The sequence below is a fragment of the Numenius arquata genome, chromosome W, assembly GCF_964106895.1.
Source record: "Numenius arquata chromosome W, bNumArq3.hap1.1, whole genome shotgun sequence".
NCBI lineage: Eukaryota > Metazoa > Chordata > Aves > Charadriiformes > Scolopacidae > Numenius > Numenius arquata.
The window spans coordinates 9,525,768-9,544,423 of NC_133615.1; the positions used below are offsets into that span (position 1 = coordinate 9,525,768).

Here is an 18,656-nt window from a genome sequence, read left to right on the forward strand (position 1 = left end):
ACCAATTTAAAACAAAACACTACTTGATTGTAGCCATTTGCCTTACCAATTCTTCTCAAAGCAGCATTTTATGATATACTTCAATTTCACCGTCAATCTTCCCAAATTAAAACACAAAGCATAAAAAAGCACAAAAATTATTTCTGTATTGCATGAAGATAAATAAATAAAAATAACCTGATGAGGATTCCAATCACTATCAAAGATTATAACAGTGTCAGCAGCCTGAAGGTTCAAGCCCAGCCCTCCTGCCCTTGTACTCAGCAAGAAGATGAAGTACTGTGAGTCAGGTTCATTAAACTTCTTCAGCAGGGCAGCTCGATCCTCTGATTTTGTTGTACCTGAGAAGCAATAAAAAGAAACCCTATGACAAAGATCTTCTACCAAAATAATTTAAAAGCAATCTTAGTTGTTTAAGATACATGTGAAAGGGAAATTTTAGCTCACTTGTTCTTTGCCAGCTCAGCTATATTTTCTATAATATGGATGCAAACACTAAACTGTCTATAGTACTTGGGAGGAAGGGTCCCAAACTTTTATTTTAGGTAGGCTTGACATTTCAAAAGGGGACTTTGAAAAGATGCAACTATCTATTTGACAACATTTTATGACTGACAAGTTTCAATAGATGATATACACAGGCAAAATGGAGCTTCAGTTTTGATTAAGGCCTTATGAGCACTCACAGAATCTAAATATTTTAAAAACTATATGTATACACAAACATAGATTTATTAACATTTCATTATCGGCCTTAAAAATCAAGGTTAACATCAAGGGAACAAAAATTCTTAAAAGATCACATTCAAAACACAATGGTGTCAATAGGGGAGGGAGAGAAAGCAGAGAATTCAACCACAATAAAAGGTCTTCACAAAGCTCTAAGTAACAACTAAGCACTGTACACATTGGCAACAAGGTGAATTTCCTGTACTTTGACAATCAGTTTTTACTGATCAGCTTGGTCTGACCCTCTGCTTGTTTTATCTTTTTACATCTCTGCCTGTAGCTGAAGACAGAAGTTTGATATTTTTATTCAGATGTCCATCTGTACAGAGGAGGAAGTTTTTATACTATGTAGTCAAATTGCTGAACCAGAAACACTCCCAAATTTATTTTCATTCAGCTTACCATCAAGACGTAAGTAAAGGAAATTTCGAAATGCAAAATAGTCCTCCATAATGGTCATGAGTGATGTCATTTGACAGAAAAGAAGCACACGATGGTTAGTGGCTCGCAACTTAGGTAAAATACGATCAAGTAGTTCAAATTTCCCTGAGGCCCGATAAAGCTCAGCTCTGTTTAAGAGGAGAAAACACAATAAATGCCATGACAAGTCTGCTTTTAGAAGAGTTTTTAATAATGCATTCTAATTACAATTGTGTCATATCATGATAACAGATAGATTTCTTTACTCAAAGGAAAAACACTCAACCAAACAACTCAAACAAAACTGATAGAACTTTTCTCTCTTTAAAACTGTTTATGATGTTGATTAAAATAAGAAAAAACCCACATGACTTGCATCTATGTATGTATTTGTTTGGAAAGGGTTCTTCTGCCAAAATATAAGAATTCTGTGGACTCTCAAGCACATCAAATATCTTCCTTTATGAGCCCAGTATTTTTTTCATTATTTCTTAAAACAAACATTATTTCTGAAGTACATTTTATTGGTTTAGATGCTCTACCACAGGATCTGCTTTCAATCAGCATCTACTGGAACCACAAATTATATTTATCAAGTGTACATTAGAATTAATTACTTTTCCACTCACTACTGTGCACGTGAAAGCAAAGGAGTCCAGACCAGACTAGTTTATATACAGAAAGAATGGGAAAAGTTTGATAGTGGACATATTCTTTTATTGTATACACTTATAACTGTCTTGAACTATCATTATTTGCTCTGATTACTAATCTTCTGTCTTCTGTGCTATCAAGATGAGTTGCAAAACAGACTGAGCACTAGGTTTGTACACAAAGATGTTTAAGCCAAAAATCTGAAAGAGAATAACAAATGTGGCTGAGTAGGACAACCATATAGTTTAGAAAATCAAATTACACATAACTCTCCTCTATCTCTAAATCTGTAGCCTTAAAATATCATTAGGAACTGTATACTCAGTCCAAAAGATACAAGGCCTTCTGAGATGTATACATATGTAATTGCTATGCTAAAGGCCAAACTATTTGAGAGACAGATGGTCTTGTATAGTAATAAAGAAAAAAAGACATTGCTGACACTTAAACAGGAAGGGAGCCATGTGGAGGATACACACAACCTCCTCTATCCCTTGCTCAGAGTAAGATGGAAATAATTTCTAGCCAGTTGCACAGAAGTGTGGAGAACAAATTTAAATCTATTTAATTTTTTTATCTTAGCAATGGAAAAAGTGTTAACATAACTTTAATTTGGAATAAATTAAAAAGGAAGAGTAGAAGAGGGAGAGAGTGAGAGAAATGAAACCTCCTACTGAAATACCTAAAGAGCCTCCACAATAAATTTCAGATAGTGTCTTTGCTGTTTAAAAAAAGAAGGGAGGGATTAAGGCAGGGAGGCAGGCAGGAGGGAAGGCAGGCAGGCATTGGTTTGTCTGCATGAAGACAGGATTTATTATTCAGTATATTGACATGCAGTATGATAATCATCTTTCCCAGTTTTCCCAAGACAGACAGAGGAGCAGAAAAGCTTCACATAACAATTTTAATACCATAATCTTTTGGTTCAGCTATGGATCCTGTGCCTCTCTGTCCTCCTATAAAAGGGCATAGAGGACAAAGGAATCAGGATTCTCCTTCAGGTCCCTCCCAAACTGAAGTCCATGCTAATGAAAACTGATGAGAAGATGAGATATATCACAGGGCTGCTGTGGTTGCCTGCTGGGATTTGCCCCTGATCAGCAAATCATCTGGACATGAATAGTCTTCCATGCTCTTAAAAACCCTTCCATTACATCCTGTCACTCTGAGAACTTTTTGATAGTGAGGAAAGTCCCTGGGTAGAGAGCATCCTGATAACACCTAGGTTTTATTGAAAATCTTACATATCTTCTTCGATGAGGGGAGATTCCTAATGTGAAAGTATTGATAAGATAGGGATAAGAGTATCTCCACAAACAGGTGATAAAATACAGATAAGAGTGTCTCCACAAACAGGGAAGTTAAATGAAATGACCGGAGTGAGATAGCCAAAAGAATCAGAGTTAATTGAAGCTGCAGGAGTGAGATAACCAAAAAATAGGGGAATTAACTGAAAATGCAAAAGTTAGACAATTATAAAACTGCAAAAGTTAAACTTTTATGTAATAGGTGGATCGAGAAGTCTGTACCTTCCAAGTACCTCAGCCAATGGGGAAAGGAAGAGGGTTACACGCGGCCGGGGAATTAGGATAAAATGGAGGCTGCGTCCTCTGGAAAAATGAGAGACCCCCCAGGGGAATGCCCCAGTGGACTCTCCCTTTATTCGAATAAAGTCTTTGCAGGACTCCTCTGTCTCCTTTGTGGACATTGACCTCTGGCTACAGGACTTTCTGCACAGTATGAATCCAACAGATGGAAATCTGTAATCAGTCTTGAGCTTGGAGACATGGAATGATGGAGTCAAGTGTTATAAATAATTTAGGGTCATATATGCACTTGGATTTTAGGATAGGAAAACCACACTTCCTTCTTGTACAGAATGAGAAAAAAATATCAAAATGTCCTGTTAACCCTGAAATATCTTCTGTAACTTCTAAATGAGATCATTGGCATGTGCAGACTCTAATGATTGATCCTTGAAATGGACATAGTAGATGTCCTTCCACCAGGTGTCACTAAGAACAGTCTGGCTCCATCTTCTTTACTCCTCCTATGAGGTATTTTGATATGATCCCCCTCATAGCCATCTCTTCTCCAAGCTAAACAGCCCCAGCTCTAAGCCTCTCCTCATATGACAGGTGCTCTTGTGGAAGCAAAATAGTTAATGCCTCATAGGCCTTTTCAGGCCTCACTAGTTAAGAAACATTTGCACCTAATGGTCTCATTAGTCAGCAAGATTTCATTAACAAAAGCGTGAATTATTTGTAAAAGGATATACTGTCTAGAGCCTCCTTATTTGAAGAATTCCAATGGCTGTTGTTATTTACCATATCCTGCTTTTCTGACACAGTTTTGGTGAAGAACCTGGTTGTATAACCTAAAAAGTATATAAACTCTGTAATTGCCCCATTTGTACAGAGTTTATATCAGCAGAGTCTCTCACTGCTGTTCTGTGTTCTCTCCTATAGCTATAGTAATAAACTGCTTCTGTTCTGACCTGATCTAAATAGTAATTCTGGTTATTCCACAACACTCCAAACCCTTAGTCATCTTTGTGGCCCTTTGCTGGACTCACTCAAGTATCCGCGTGTTTGTCTTGTACTGGGGAGCCCAGATATGGATACAGTACTTGAGATGTGGCCTCAGCAGTGCTGAGTAGAGTGGAAGTATCTCCCCCCTCGACCTGCTGGTAATGCTCTTCCTAATGCAGCCCATGATGCTGTTGGCCTTCTTTGCCATGAGGATGCATTCGGGGCTCACGGTCAGATTCTTGTCCACCAGGACCCTCAGATCCTTTTCTGCAGAGCTCCTTTCCAGCTGGTCAGCCCTTAGTCTGTACTGGTGCATAGGTTTATTCCATACCAGGTGCAGGACATGGCATTTCCCTTTGTTGAGGTCCCTCTGAATGTCAGCACAATCACCTGGTGTATCAGCCACTCCTCCCAATTCTCTGTCATCTGCAGACTTGCTGAGAGTGCACTCTGTCCCAAGATCCAGGTCAGAAAAGAAAAGGTTAAACAGTATGGGCCCCAGTATTGACCCCTGGGGGACACCACTAGTGACTGGCCTCCAGCTGGACAACAGCCTTTTCCTGTTGATATACCTGCAGAAGCCTTTCTTGTTGCCTCTCCCATCCTTCACCAGATACAAATCTAGATGGACTTTGGCTTTCCTAACTGCATCCCTGTATGCTCGGACGGTGTCTCTATATTCCTCCTGGGTCACCTTTCCCTGCTTCTACCTCCTGTATGCTTCCATTTTATGTTTGAATTTACTCAGGAGCTCCTTGTGCATCCATACTTCCTGCCATCTGTGCTTGACTTGCTGCATGTTGGGATGGACCATTCTTGAGCTGGGAGAAGGTGATCCCTGAATATCAGCCAGCTGTCCTGGACCCCCTCTGCTTTCTAGGACTGTCTGTCATGGGATTCTTCCAAGCAGATCCCTGAAAAAGTCAAAGTCTGCTTTTCTGAAGTCTAGGGTTATGATCCTGCTATTTGCCTTGTTCCCTCCTCTCAGGATCCTGAACTCCAGCATCTCATGGTCACTACAGTCAAGACTGTACCAACCAGTCCTTCCTTGTTTGGAGGTATTCAGGTTCAGCCGAGTGCCTCCCCTCATTGGCCCCTTGATCACTTGTGTCAGGAAGCAATCACCAAAATACTCCATAAACCTCCTGCATTGCTTATGCCCTACTGTCTTGTCCTTCCAGCAGATATTGGGGTGGTTAAAGTTCCTCATGAGAACCAGGGCCTGCAAATATGAAGCTTCTTCCAGCTGTATGAAGAAGGCCTCATCTACTTCTTCCTGATCAGGTGGTCTATAGCAGATGCTCACCACAATGCCACCCATATTGGTCTGCCCTCTACTCCTAACCCATAAGCTCCTGCCTGGCACATCATCAGTCCCTAGGCAGAGCTCCATGCATTCCAGCTGCTGTCTCATATAAAGGACAGTTTCCCCTCCTTGCCTTCCCAGCCTGTCCTTCTTAAAGAGCTTGTATCCATCCATGGCAGCACTCCAGTCGTGTGAGCTACCCCAGCACATCTCTGTGGTCCCAATGAGATCATAGCCCTGCAAATGCACACAGACCTCTAATTCTTCCTGTTTGATCCCCATGCTGCATGCATTAGTGTACAGGCACTTCAGAGAGGCACACAGTCATGCTGATTTCCCAGGAAATGGGTGAGAGCTTACCCCACAATACTGTCCTCCTGGCACTTCCTTAGTTTTGTGCATACACTTGGGGTGGGCTCCTTTGTGTCCTGTTTTGTTCATTTTGAGGTCTCTCCTGTCCACATCACCTTGCACCCTCTGCTTACCAAGCCAGCCCGCCACTTTCTCAGTTGACTGTGGGTTGTCCTCTCCATCCCCTGTCATTCCTAGTTTAAAGCTCTCCTCACCAGGTTGGCCAGCCTGTTGGCAAAGATGTTTTTGCCCCATTTGGTCAGGTGGATCCTGTCTTTCCCTATCAGTCCTTTATCCTCAGAGGGTCCTATGGTTATTAAAGCCACATCTCTTATCAGCAACACCAGCTGTGCTGCCAGTTGTTGATCCCCAGGATCCATCCACTCCTCCTCAAGCTCTTCCCCTTCATCAGTAGGGTCAAGTAGAAAACCACCTGGGCCCCCATACCTTTGACCCTCATCCCCAGATTCATGTAGTCATTCTTGATATACTCAAAGTTTTCCCCTAGCAGTATCATTGATGCACACATGGAAGAGCAGCAGAGGGTAATACTCTGAAGGCCAGACAAGCATCAACAGTCTCTCAGTTCCAGATCCGAGCCCCTGGCAAGCAGCAAACCTCCCTAGAGTAGATTGGAGCTTCTGTCCCCCCCAGGAGGGAGTCATCCACTGCTACCAGTTGCCACTTCCTCCTGATGCTGCTGCATGGTTCAGTCTCAGCTGGCTCCGATGTTTCCTCAGACAGAGCTTCCAGTCCCTTATCTGCTACCAGGGCACTGCACCTATACTGTAGTTGCAGATCTGCAGGCGGAGCAGGAGCCTTCCTCCTGTTGCCAGAAATAACAAGCTTCTAGCCTTTGCCATCATGGGAGTCTCCATTTGCCACCCCAATGAGTACAGATTCTAGTTGGTCTTTCTGTGCAGGTTCTTGCTTCTGTAGGGTGTTGGAGAAGATCCTTTCCATCTCTTTTTTCATCATCATTGCTGCACATTGACAGTGACATACTGGAGCAAGTCCAGAGGTGGGCCACCAAGATGCTCAGGAGACTGGAGCACATGACATAGAAGAAAAGGTTGAGTGCTGTATTTGTTCAGTCTAGATAAGAGAAGGCTCAGAGAAACCTTATTGCTTGTCTACAACTGCCTAATGGGAGGATACAGTGAAGACTCTTCTCAGAGCTGCACAGTAATAGGACGAGGCAATGGATACAAGTTGGAACATGGGAAATTCTGATAAGATATTAGGAAAAATATTTTTTACCATGAGGGTGGTCAAATACTAGAACTGGTTGCCCAGTGAGGCTGTATAATCTACATCTTTGGAGGTGTTCAAGACTTGACTGGACAAGTCCTTGAGCAACCTGACCTGCTTTGTGTAGGGGTTAGATCAGGTGACCTCTGGAGTTCTCTTCCAACCTAAATTATTCTATGATTCTAACCTTTTTTAACATGGTCTTTATCAAAAATGTACAGGTCAAGAGAACCTGTAAGCAAATGAGACAGGAATTTCTGCCAAGAGATCTTTCAAGTCTAATGGTTCTTTATGGAAATTACTGGCATAGCCTTTGAACAATTAAGAACTGGGTACAAGTATCACTGAAGTATCAGTTCAAGCATTTTATGTAAATATAATGTGTTGCTGGATTATAAGAATTTTGTTAAAGGTTTCACAGAAAGTTTTTGAAAAGCAAAATATTAGTAGTTTAGTAGTAACCTTAAAATTTTGTTATGACAAGGTTCATTTAAATTGCTGACAAAAAAAATTGAGTGGACAGATGCCAATAATCTAATTGCAAGTGTAATAAGAAAACATACCCCCCATAAAATCAGAGGTAGATTAAGGTTTACTGGAAAGCATTCCTAGCCTAATATTTGAATGAGCCATAATAACAGAGGAATTTAAATGCTTTACGTTAGAGGAAGTTTGCTAGTATTTCCCTTATTTGAAAGGAAATGAAAAGAAAGAGGTGATATTTAAAATTGATAAATGGTACTGTAATAAATAATAATAAAACACAGATATGAAAACATCAGTGACCTCTGTAAGGAAGTTTTGATAATCATAGAATCATAGAACAGCCCAGGTTGGAAGGGATCTTGAAAGATCATCTGGTCCAACCTTTCATGGGAAACGGAGCCTAAATGAGATTATCCAGTGCCCTGTCCAATCGCATCTTGAAAACCTCCAGTGATGGGGACTCTACCGCATCCCTGGAGAGGTTGTTCCAGTGAATGATTGTTCTTACTATAAAAAAATTTATTTCTTATGTTGAGATGAAACCTCTCACGGTGCAACTTGTACCCACTGCCCCTTGTCTTCTCCATGTGACATAATGTCTCATGCCATTGCAGTTGGGCAAAGGTGTCAATCTTGTCCCTAATTTAGCAAGGACTAGTGTACAGTTATCAATAAATAAACAAGAATCCTGCATGTGACCACCATAATCCTTCCTTATGTGATGGGAAAGAAAAAAGACTCTTGTTATAACAGGAATAAAAGCTTTCTGAAGAACCAGCAATCATTTCTACCATGTTCAGTCATTGTCTAAGGACTGGAAGTTTTGTGAAAGAGAAGATCCTATATCTTGGTATGATGTTAATGGAAATAATGGAAATCCATCTTCAAAATTCTCCTAACCATTCTCTGCTTTAGCCGAATGCTTCTATTCAAAGCACAAGACTACTTTAAATCAGATACAAATTTTCTTGCTTTGACATTAGTCACTCAGCAGGGCTTCACCATCAGTCAAGGACAAGACTGAAGTCCAGAAGATTCTAATTACCATCCAGCTATAAAAGCAACTTTAAACTGCCATTTTGGAGAGGAAACATCCCTTGAAGTAAGAAGCATTCCCTTAGGCTGGGGGACTATGGGAAGAATTTTAAGCTGGTTAGGTTCCTTCTAAAGCATGATATTTCTATAGCTAATTAGATTTATCTTAGAAACTGCTTAGTTTTTGAAAACATATAGCTTTTGGAAACAAGATATGATACAATAGTTTCATTGCAGCATATATGAAGAAGATAAAGATTTACCCATTGATGACACCATTTGAGTAGCCTAAATGTTCAGCAAAGGATTCCTGCAGAATTATAAGCAATAAACAGAATATTAGACACAGTCTATACAGTGGCCAAAATTATGCATCCCTATATCAAGAAATTATATGAATGGGGTTTGAGTCCCAATACTCATACCCTTATAATTTGCCTTGTGGCACAAGTACTCTAATGTTTTTCTGCTACTGCTTTATTTAAAATGCATGGCTTGTAGGAATAATTTACCTCTGTATGCTTTTTACCACATTACAAATACAGTAGATCCTAATTCATTTTGCACTGATTACTGGGAGACCCATTTGCAAAATACTGAATTTCATGAGTGAGGAAGTGAGCAAACAATAAAAACCACAATAATATACCACAGGAGATACTTGTTGATTTCTTTGTATATTGTAGCTACATTTTAGTTAGCTTTAGCTCAGTAGTGAGAAATGCTACACAGTAAACAAATCTTTGCTGAAAAAAAGGAGGGGTATGGAGGGGGGCAATTTTTGATAGATATTCTAAAGGATTAGCAGTCTGCTAGATAACAAGGTTCTACTATATTGTCGTAGTTTAACCCAGCAGGCAGCCAAACACCATGCAGCCACTTGCTCACTCCCCCCCCCTGCCCCCCCCACCAACGGGATGGAGAGACAATCAGGGGAAAAAAAGTAAAAATCGTGGGTTGAGAAAAAAATAGTTTAATAGGACAGCAAAGGAAAAGAAAATAATTACAATAATAATGATAAAAGAATATACAAAACAAGTGATGCACAGTGCAATTGCTCACCACCCGCTGACTGATGCCCAGCCTGTTCCCGAGCAGCAATTGCCAATTCCTGCCCCCCAGCCAACCCCCATTTATATGCTGAGCATGACGTCTATGGTATGGAATATTCCTTTGGCCAGCTTGGGTCAGTTGTCCTGTCTATGCTCCCTCTCAGCTTCTATGGGAAGCTGAAAAAGTCCTTGACTGCTTAGCAACAACTAAAAACATTAGTGTGTTATCAACATTGTTCTCATCCTAAATCCAAAACAGACCACTATACCAGCTGCTAGTAAGAAAGTTAACTCTCTCCCAGCTGAAACCAGGACATATATGTTCTACTATATGGCATTTTAAACTGATGTCTCTATTTTTAAATTTAGTTTTGTTTTAATCACAAAAGTGGCAAGTTTATATGGAATATCTTAAACTCAGAAAGCTATATTTTTTAAAGATAGTGCCTCAAAAAGAACAAATGCTGTAAAAGTGAATTTAAGGCTGCAGATAAAAATTTGGTGACTGCTCCATTTCTTCACTTATACAGAGGAATGGAATGAGTGTTTCTCAAATGTGTTCTTTTCAGCACAAGTGTTGTTGCCAAAGATGTTCCCTCCCGCACTAGCAGGTTTTGACTATGTTAGCCACCTGAATAAAAGAAGCCCCCAAAATCAAACATGACAGACTTACCTCAATATGTTGAAACATATACGGATGATTGCATATCTTTCTCAATTGCATGATTGTGTTCATAAGAGTTTTTGCCCCACCTTTTCCCTAGGGAAGCAAACAACACAAATCATATTATGAAACCCATTTCCTAGCTCGTTAATGAAATTTTTGAAACTCAATTTCAAAAGGAGACATAAAAATACTTCTACCCCAAAGCAGAACTCCATATCACCATGAAATAAAAATATTTGAAGCTATGAAATAAGGTGCAGTTATTTGACTGCTCAAAATATCATGAGGAGAAGACAAGAAAGATAAGGAGACCAAAGACTTCCAAGTAACCTGGAAAGTGTACTACATCTCATATCTGTCTATAGCAGTCACAATAAGCACTTACTGCTTATTTATGAAACCATGTAAATTGTAAACAGTAAAATATTATCAGGTGTTCCACTAAGCTGGGATGGTTACAATCTAATTATCACTGATGAATACATTTGGTATTGACTAATGCTTCTCACTTTAAGATCCCATTTTGATTTGCTATAACTCTGTGAAACTGTTAACAGTTGGTACAATTTCCAAACTCACTATGTCACTCAGGTGAAATTATTTTAAAATATCTCAGCCAAAGCAATTCAGACATTTACAAGAGTGAGATTAGGAAAAATTACATTATGTGGTCATTTTATATTCTGGTAAATTCATCTCTGGAAGGGAACTGATGTTTGATTGGGGGTAGTCCACATGTCAAAGTCTACTGCTGAACCCTTGAAAGTCTATCTCAATTTGCTCCAAACTGCAGTTTGCATTTGTTTATGAAATGTTTCCTAGAGATTTGCATACTAATGAATTCTCTCTAGTTTGAGCAGATTGCAAGTCAGAGCAAGTCAGAATGACATAGTTTTCCCTAAAACCATAGTTATTGGATCTTCGAAGACAAGAGTTCTCAATGACTGCCACCTCCTGCTGGCACCAGGAAGCATGAATAAGAGAGCCTGATGAATTACTTACAGAAAACAAAAAAATTGGAGGATGAGTAAAAATTGAACCTATGAGTATGAGGGAGTTGAGATTGCAATGTTCTGGCCAAAGAGACTAGAAAGCTAGAGGACAGCAGAGGCAATTAGAACTGCTTAAGGCAAAGAGCTGGACAGGGAAGCATGGAAGAAAAACCAGAGAGAAGATTCTGAACTAGTGAACAAGAGAAACCAGAGAGGCAAGCATAAGGCTGGGATGCAAAATGAAATTGGGGAGGTGGGGGAAGTTAGAACAAGGAACAGGATGTAAGATAGGCAACACTGAGGTGGACATAAACCTGCTGAGGTGCACTGGGAACAGGGAACGAGGGCATAGAGATAGCTGACCTCCGTTTAGTTGAGTAAGGCGACTGCACACAAATCTTGAGTCAGAGGAAGGGCAACAGGAATAGCCGTGCCAGGAAACTGGGCCTAGTTAGGCACAGAGAACTGAACTAGCAGAAGACGTTGAGATGAGGAAGAAAATAGACTGGACATGGACCAAAGTGGTTATGGTAAAAGGCATCACAGTCAGGTCAGGAATAGGGGGAGATGAGCAGGAGGGACAACACCCATTCCCACCACCCTCTCTCCAGATCTTAGAGCAAATTGAACACTCCCCAGTCTCACTGCTCTTCTGTCATCAAATATGTATTAAACCCTCAACCACATCAAATGTTGCATTGTAAAAGGCAACTACTATCAGTTATTCAAGTAACTCAAATCTCTACCATAGGTCTCTGTAGTGCTTCCAAACTTCCAATCGTTCTGATGACCTCCTTTGGATGTAAATGTGTCAAATAACACTTTCTAAGGCTTAAAAAATGGTAGCTGAAAAATTACATTAAAAATACAACAAAAGAAAGTAAACCAATGTTTGCAAAGTACTCAGAACCTATATAGAGATGACTGTCATAGAAGATCCTATGAGGAAAGGGCTTTGTTTTTTAGAGCAGTGTTTGAATACTCAACAGTAAATAACAGACCAAATAGAGGTTAAAACAAAATAAGATATTGAAGAAAATTGTCATCCATTGTGACAATGAAATTGACAGGAGGCAGGTGGAAAAATAGTATGCAATCATATCGTACTATGAAAACACATATAATGGGGGCAATATATGGGACTGGTGCACACACAAGCTGTTACACACCAGCTGCTCAGAACCACAGAATGGTTGAGGTTGGAAGGGACCTCAGGAGGTCATCTGGTCCAACCCCCCTGCTCAAGCAGGGCCACCTAGAGCAGGTTGGCAAGGACTGTGTACAAATATCTTCTGAATATCTACAAGGATGACGACTCCACAACTTCTCTGGGCAATTTATTCCAGTGCCCAGTCACTCTCACAGTAAAAAAGTGGTTTTTGATGTTCACACAGAATCTCCTGTGTTTCAGCTTGTGCCCATTGCCTCTTCTCCTGTCACTGGGCACCACTGAAAAAGAGCCTGACTTCATCATCTTTGCACCCTCCCTTCAGGTATTTATATACATTGATAAGATCCCCCTGAGCCTTCTCTTCTCCAGGCTGAACAGTCCCAGCTTCTCAGCCTTTCCTCATAGGAGAGATGCTCCAGTCCCTTCATCATCTTTGTGACCTTTCACTGGACTCTCTCCAGTAGCTCTATCTCTCTCGTACTGGGGAGCCCAGAACTGGACACGGGACTCCAGGTGTGGCCTCACAAGTGCTGAATAGAAGGGAAGGATCATCTCCCTTGACCTGCTGGCAACACTCCTATTAAGGCAGCCCAGGATACCATTGGCCCTCTTTGCCACAAGGGCACATTGCTGACTCGCGTTTGTTGCTCTGTGTTAAGTGCCTACATGATCTTACTGTGAGAAATCTCACAGTAAATCCAACCTACCTCACATCTAGTGCAATGTAAAATATGTATTTACAGACAAGCTGATGCATGGCTACTTGTCTTCTCTACAATAACTTGACCATGTGCCAAAGTCCTAAGATAGAAAAGTCAATATTTATTTTGGCATATTCTAATGCATGACTACATGACTTTGAATCTTATTTTTCTTTTAACACCTCTTTGCATGAACAGATGTTATATGTATGTATGAACAGAGGCACTCATAACCTAGCTGGCCAAAACAAGATTTGTGCTTAATAATGGCTCTGAGAGAAAAGATGAACACCTGGTAGTAGTCAGTGCTGCCACAATCCCAATTATTCAGGTTTTTTATTGGATTTAACTCAGCATATTTTTACCTTATGAATGGAGAGCACAGACTACTGTCTTTTAAAACACAAACATGTCTGAGATTTCTTTCTTCAAAGATATCTGTGGTAAGAACCTACTTATTCTTTTTTTTTAAAAAAAAAAAAAGAAATCATGTTATTAACATGTGATCATGATCTATTGTTCTGTGAGTGTTCTAGTTTCCCCTTTGTACCTTCTTGTCTTTCTCAGAACCATCTGTGAGAAGGATTCCCTTGGCTTGCATGTGGCGGTACAGAATCTTCTGAAGAGCTGACATGTCACATTTGATTACATATTCAACCTAGTGTAAAAACACAATTAACAAATACATTGTCAAGTTTTACCAAGATATAATCATTTCAGTATGATTTTATTTCCAAGTCCTTGCCCTCCTAAACAAATAAAACAAAAACTATATTTCTTTGATCCTTATCATAACAGCACCTTTAAACAAGTTGCAATCCACTTGCAAGCATAATAATGACTATTTGAAAAGATTAACTGTGGGGTTTATGATTACTACAAGACACATAGATTCTAAGGGCATGACTGCAGATTCTGTACTGTTTTACTAAACATATAAAAAGGAATTATTATTTCCTGTTTCTCTCTTCTTATAATTTTAACCAACTGTCAAAAGACTGAATGGCTGAGAACCTGTGGAATTTATTATATCTGCAAAGCATTAATCACAACTGACACAACCTGGCACAAAATAAATAACATCACCTATAGTCCTAAGTAGCATTCTGCAATGTGGGGATGGAAATGTGCTATTTTGTTTCTTGATATCTACTAAAAAAAGGGAAACTAATGAAGTAGAGGATTAACACCAAATTAATTTTGACTTCTTGTTAAATATGATTAAAATAAGTTAGTTTCAGAATGTTTTGACTGCACACCACCCTTAAATCCAGTAGCACAAGAAAAGTTTTCATGTACCAATTTAACACACATTTTTTTGACTGCCAGGCTTGTATACTTCACTGTCTTTAATACCTAGGCTAAAATGAAAATAGTCACATAATGAAGCCAGAATAATGGTGACAGTGCAAGAAATGATTAAAAGAAAAAAGAGAAAGATGCTTAATGTTTCGTAAATAAATTTGTGGAAGTTAACAGTTATATTTAACACTTCATAGGCCTTTGGAGGCCTCACTAGTTAAGAAATACATCAGCATGACCTAACGGCCTCACTGAGTCAGCACAATTAACAAAGGAGTGAATTATTTGTAAAAAAGAGGTACTGTCTAGAGCTTCTTTATCTGACTGTTTGGAGCCTCCTTATATGAAGTTATCCACGTTACTGCTCTTTGTTGCAATTTACTATAGTCCTGTTTCTCTGACATGGTTTGGTAATGAATGAGTTGTATAACCCAAAGGTATATAAACTCTGCCCCATTTTGACAGAGTTCATATCAGCAGTCTCTCACTCTGCTGCTTTATGTTCTCTCCTATAGCTAAAGTAATAAACTGCTTCTGTTTTGACACAATCAAAACTGAAATTCAAGTTATTCTTCAACAAACTAAAAAAAGATCATCTTTGCTAACAGTTTCATTAACCTAGTGAGGAAAGCTTTCAACTAGGTACATCAGGGAAGGATTGTCATTACCTGAAGAAAAGCAAAGGCATGGGGGGCAGTGAAGTGACTGCAAGACAGCACGACTTGGGAGGTTGTTGTGCTTCCCCCATCTCAAGTGCCTGTACACAAACGCATGCAGCATGGGCAACAAACAGGAGGAATTATAAGTCCACGCGCGTTTGCAAAACTCTGATCTCATTGGGATTACAGAGATATGGGATATAGCTCACATGATTGGAGTGCTACCATGGATGGGTACAGGCTCTTCAGGAAAGACAGACTAGGAAGGTGAGGACAGGGGATTGTGCCCTATGCACAGGAGGGGCTTGAATGCACAGAGCTTTGCATTGGAGCAGGTGACATACCAGTTGAGAGCTTATGAGTAAGGATCAGAGGACAAACCAGTGCAGGTGTTACTGTGGTACGCATCTGCTACAGGCTTTCTGATCAACAAAAGGAAGCACATGAAGCACATGAAGCACACAGCTCATGGGGAACGTGCTCTGCTGGACTTGATAGTCATACACAAAGAAGAACTGCTCCAAGATGTGAAGGCTGAGGGCTGCATTGGCTGCAGTGACCATGAGATGGTTGAGTTTAAGATCCTGAGAGAAGTGAGCAAGACAAATAGAATCACAGCCCTGCACTTGAGGAGAGCAATTTTCAGCTTGTTCAGGTATCTTCCTGGCAGGATCTCATGGGAGACTGCTCTGGAGGGCAATGGGGCCAAGGAGAGGTGGATAATCTTCAAGGACAGCCTCCTCAGAGCAGAAGTTTTTTCTTATGACATGGAAGAAGTCAAGGAAGCAGAAGGCCAGCATGGATGAACAGGGAACAAATGCAAAAAGGAACCACACAGAAGGTGGAGACAGACATGGGCTACCTGAAAGGAATATAGAAACAGTGCCCAGGAGTACAGGGATGAAGTAAGGAAAGCCTAAGCTCAGCTCAAATTGGAACTAGAGAAGGATATGAAGGGCAACAAGAAGGGCTTCTATAGGTACATTGGCAGTAAAAGGAAGGCTAAGGAAAACAGAGGCCCGCTGCTCAATGGGGCAAGGGACCTAGTGCCTAAGGACACAGGAATGACTGATGTACTCAGTGCCTTTTTTTGCTTCAATTTTCACTGATAAGGCTTGTCCTCAAGCCTCACATGTCCCTGAGCCTAGTGGCAGAGTCTGGGGAGTGAAGCATTACTCATAGTAGAGGAAGATACAGTTACAAACCAGTTTGACATATACAAGTCCATAGGACCAGGTGGGATTCATCTAAGGCAGCAAAAGGAGTTGGCTGATGTCATTGTGAGGTCACTCTCTATCATCTTTAAAAGGTCATGTTGATCAGGGGAGGTTCTGAATGCCTAGTAAAAGCAAAGGTCACAGCCATTTTCAAGAAAGGCAAGAAAGGGAATCCAGGGAACTACAGGCCAGTCAACCCCACCGCCGTCTCTGGGAAGCTTATGGAACAAAACGTTCTTAAAGACATTTCCAAATACACGAAGGACAAGAAGGTGACTGGCAACAGACAGCATAAATTTATTAAGGTGAAATCATGCCTGACTGATTGCCCTCTGTGATGAGATGACTGGCTGTGTAAAGGGGAGAGCAGTGGATTTTGTTTACCTTGATTTTAGTAAGGTCTTCGACATGGTCTTCCATAGTATTCTTATAACCAAACTAGTGAGATATGGACTGGATAAGTGGACAATAAAGTGGGTGGAAATTTGACTGGATTACCAGGCTCAAAGGGTACAAATCCAGTACTACTACTCAGTAGCAGTCCAACTTGCAACCAGTTATCAGTGGTGTCCCTTAAGGGTCAATATTCAATACTGTTTAATGTCTTTATGAAAGATGTGGATGATGGGATAGAGTACACTCTCAGCAAGTTTGTGGATGACACCAAGTTGGAGGAGGGGGGAGTGCTCAATATGCAGGTCAGAGGGACCTGGACAGTCTAGAGAAATAGGCCAACAGGAACCTCATGAATCATAGAATCATAGAATTGTCTAGATCTGAAAGGTCCCTTCCAACCATCTAGTCCAACCATCAACCTAACTCTGAAAAAAAACCCCAAAAAACACCCAAAAACCACCAACACCCAAAACACACCCACATTACCAACCATGTCTCTAAGCACTATATCAACCCATCTTTTAAATACCTCCAGGGATGGTACCTCAACCACTTCCCTGGGCAGCCCATTCCAATGCTTAATAACCCTTTCAGTGTAAAAATTTTTCCTAATATCCAATCTGAACCTCCCCTGGCGCAGCTTGAGGCCATTTCCTCTTGTCCTATCGCCTGTGACTTGGGAGAAGAGACCAATCCCCGCTTCTCTACAACCTCCTTTCGGGGAGTTGGAGAGAGCAATAAGGTCTCCCCTCAGCCTCCTTTTCTCTAGGCTAAACAATCCCAGATCCCTCAGCCTCTCCTCATAAGACTTATTCTCCAGACCCCTCACCAGCTTCGTTGCCCTTCTCTGGACCCGCTCCAACACTTCAATGTCTTTTTTGTGGTAAGGGGCCCAAAACTGGACACAATACTTGAGGTGGGGCCTCACCAGTGCCAAGTACAGGGGGACGATCACCTCCAGAGTCCTACTCATCATGCTGTTCCTGATACAGGCCAAGATACTGTTGGCCTTCTTGGCCACCTGAGCACACTGCTGGCTCATGTTCAGCCGACAGTTGACCAACACCCCAAAGGTGGTGTTCAACAAGGGAAATGCCCTTGTTGTGTTCAACAAAGGGAAATGCCGAGTCCTGCACTAGGGATGGAATAATGCCAGTATACTCAGGGGGGCAACTGGCTAGGAAGCAGCATTGCAGAGAAGGACCTTGGAGTCGTGGTGGACAAAAATTTGCACGAGCCAGCAATGTGCCCTTGCAGCAAAGACCAACAGCATCCTGGGCTTTATTAGCAAAAGTGCAGCCACCAGGTCAAGGAAAGAAATCCTTTGCCTCTATTGAGCACTGGTGAGGCCACATCTGGACTGCTGTGCCCAGCTTATGTCTCCCCACTGCACAACAGTCATGGACATACTGGAGCAAGCCCAGCAGAGGGCCACCAACGCTGGACTTATTCAGCCTGGAGAAGAGAAGGCTCAGGAGACCTTATTGCTTTATTTAACTACCTAATGGACCAGACTCTGCTTGGAAACATTCAGCACAAGGGCAAGTGGCAGTGCTCACAAGTTGGAAAGTGAGAAATTCTGATTAGATATAAAGAAAAAATTTCCCCATGAGGGTGGTCAAACACTAGAACAGGAACCCAGAGAGGTTGTGGGATTTCCATCCTTGGAGATATGCAAAACTCAACTAGACAAGGTCCTGAGTGACCTGCTCTGAACAGGAGGTTGTATTTAAGAT

General features: G+C 41.0%; 1 protein-coding gene across 1 annotated transcript in view; it reads right to left on the reverse strand.

Moving 5' to 3' along the window:
• Positions 1-18,656, reverse strand: part of LOC141476648 (probable global transcription activator SNF2L2) — a 217,972-nt gene that overhangs the window by 102,737 nt on the left and 96,579 nt on the right. Inside the window, exons 21-25 of the mRNA XM_074165433.1 lie at positions 13,897-14,004; positions 10,489-10,575; positions 9,027-9,073; positions 1,132-1,298; positions 178-341 (exon numbers count right to left, since the gene is read on the reverse strand). Coding sequence (XP_074021534.1) covers positions 178-341; positions 1,132-1,298; positions 9,027-9,073; positions 10,489-10,575; positions 13,897-14,004 — 573 coding nt within the window. The remainder of the gene's footprint in view (positions 1-177; positions 342-1,131; positions 1,299-9,026; positions 9,074-10,488; positions 10,576-13,896; positions 14,005-18,656) is intronic.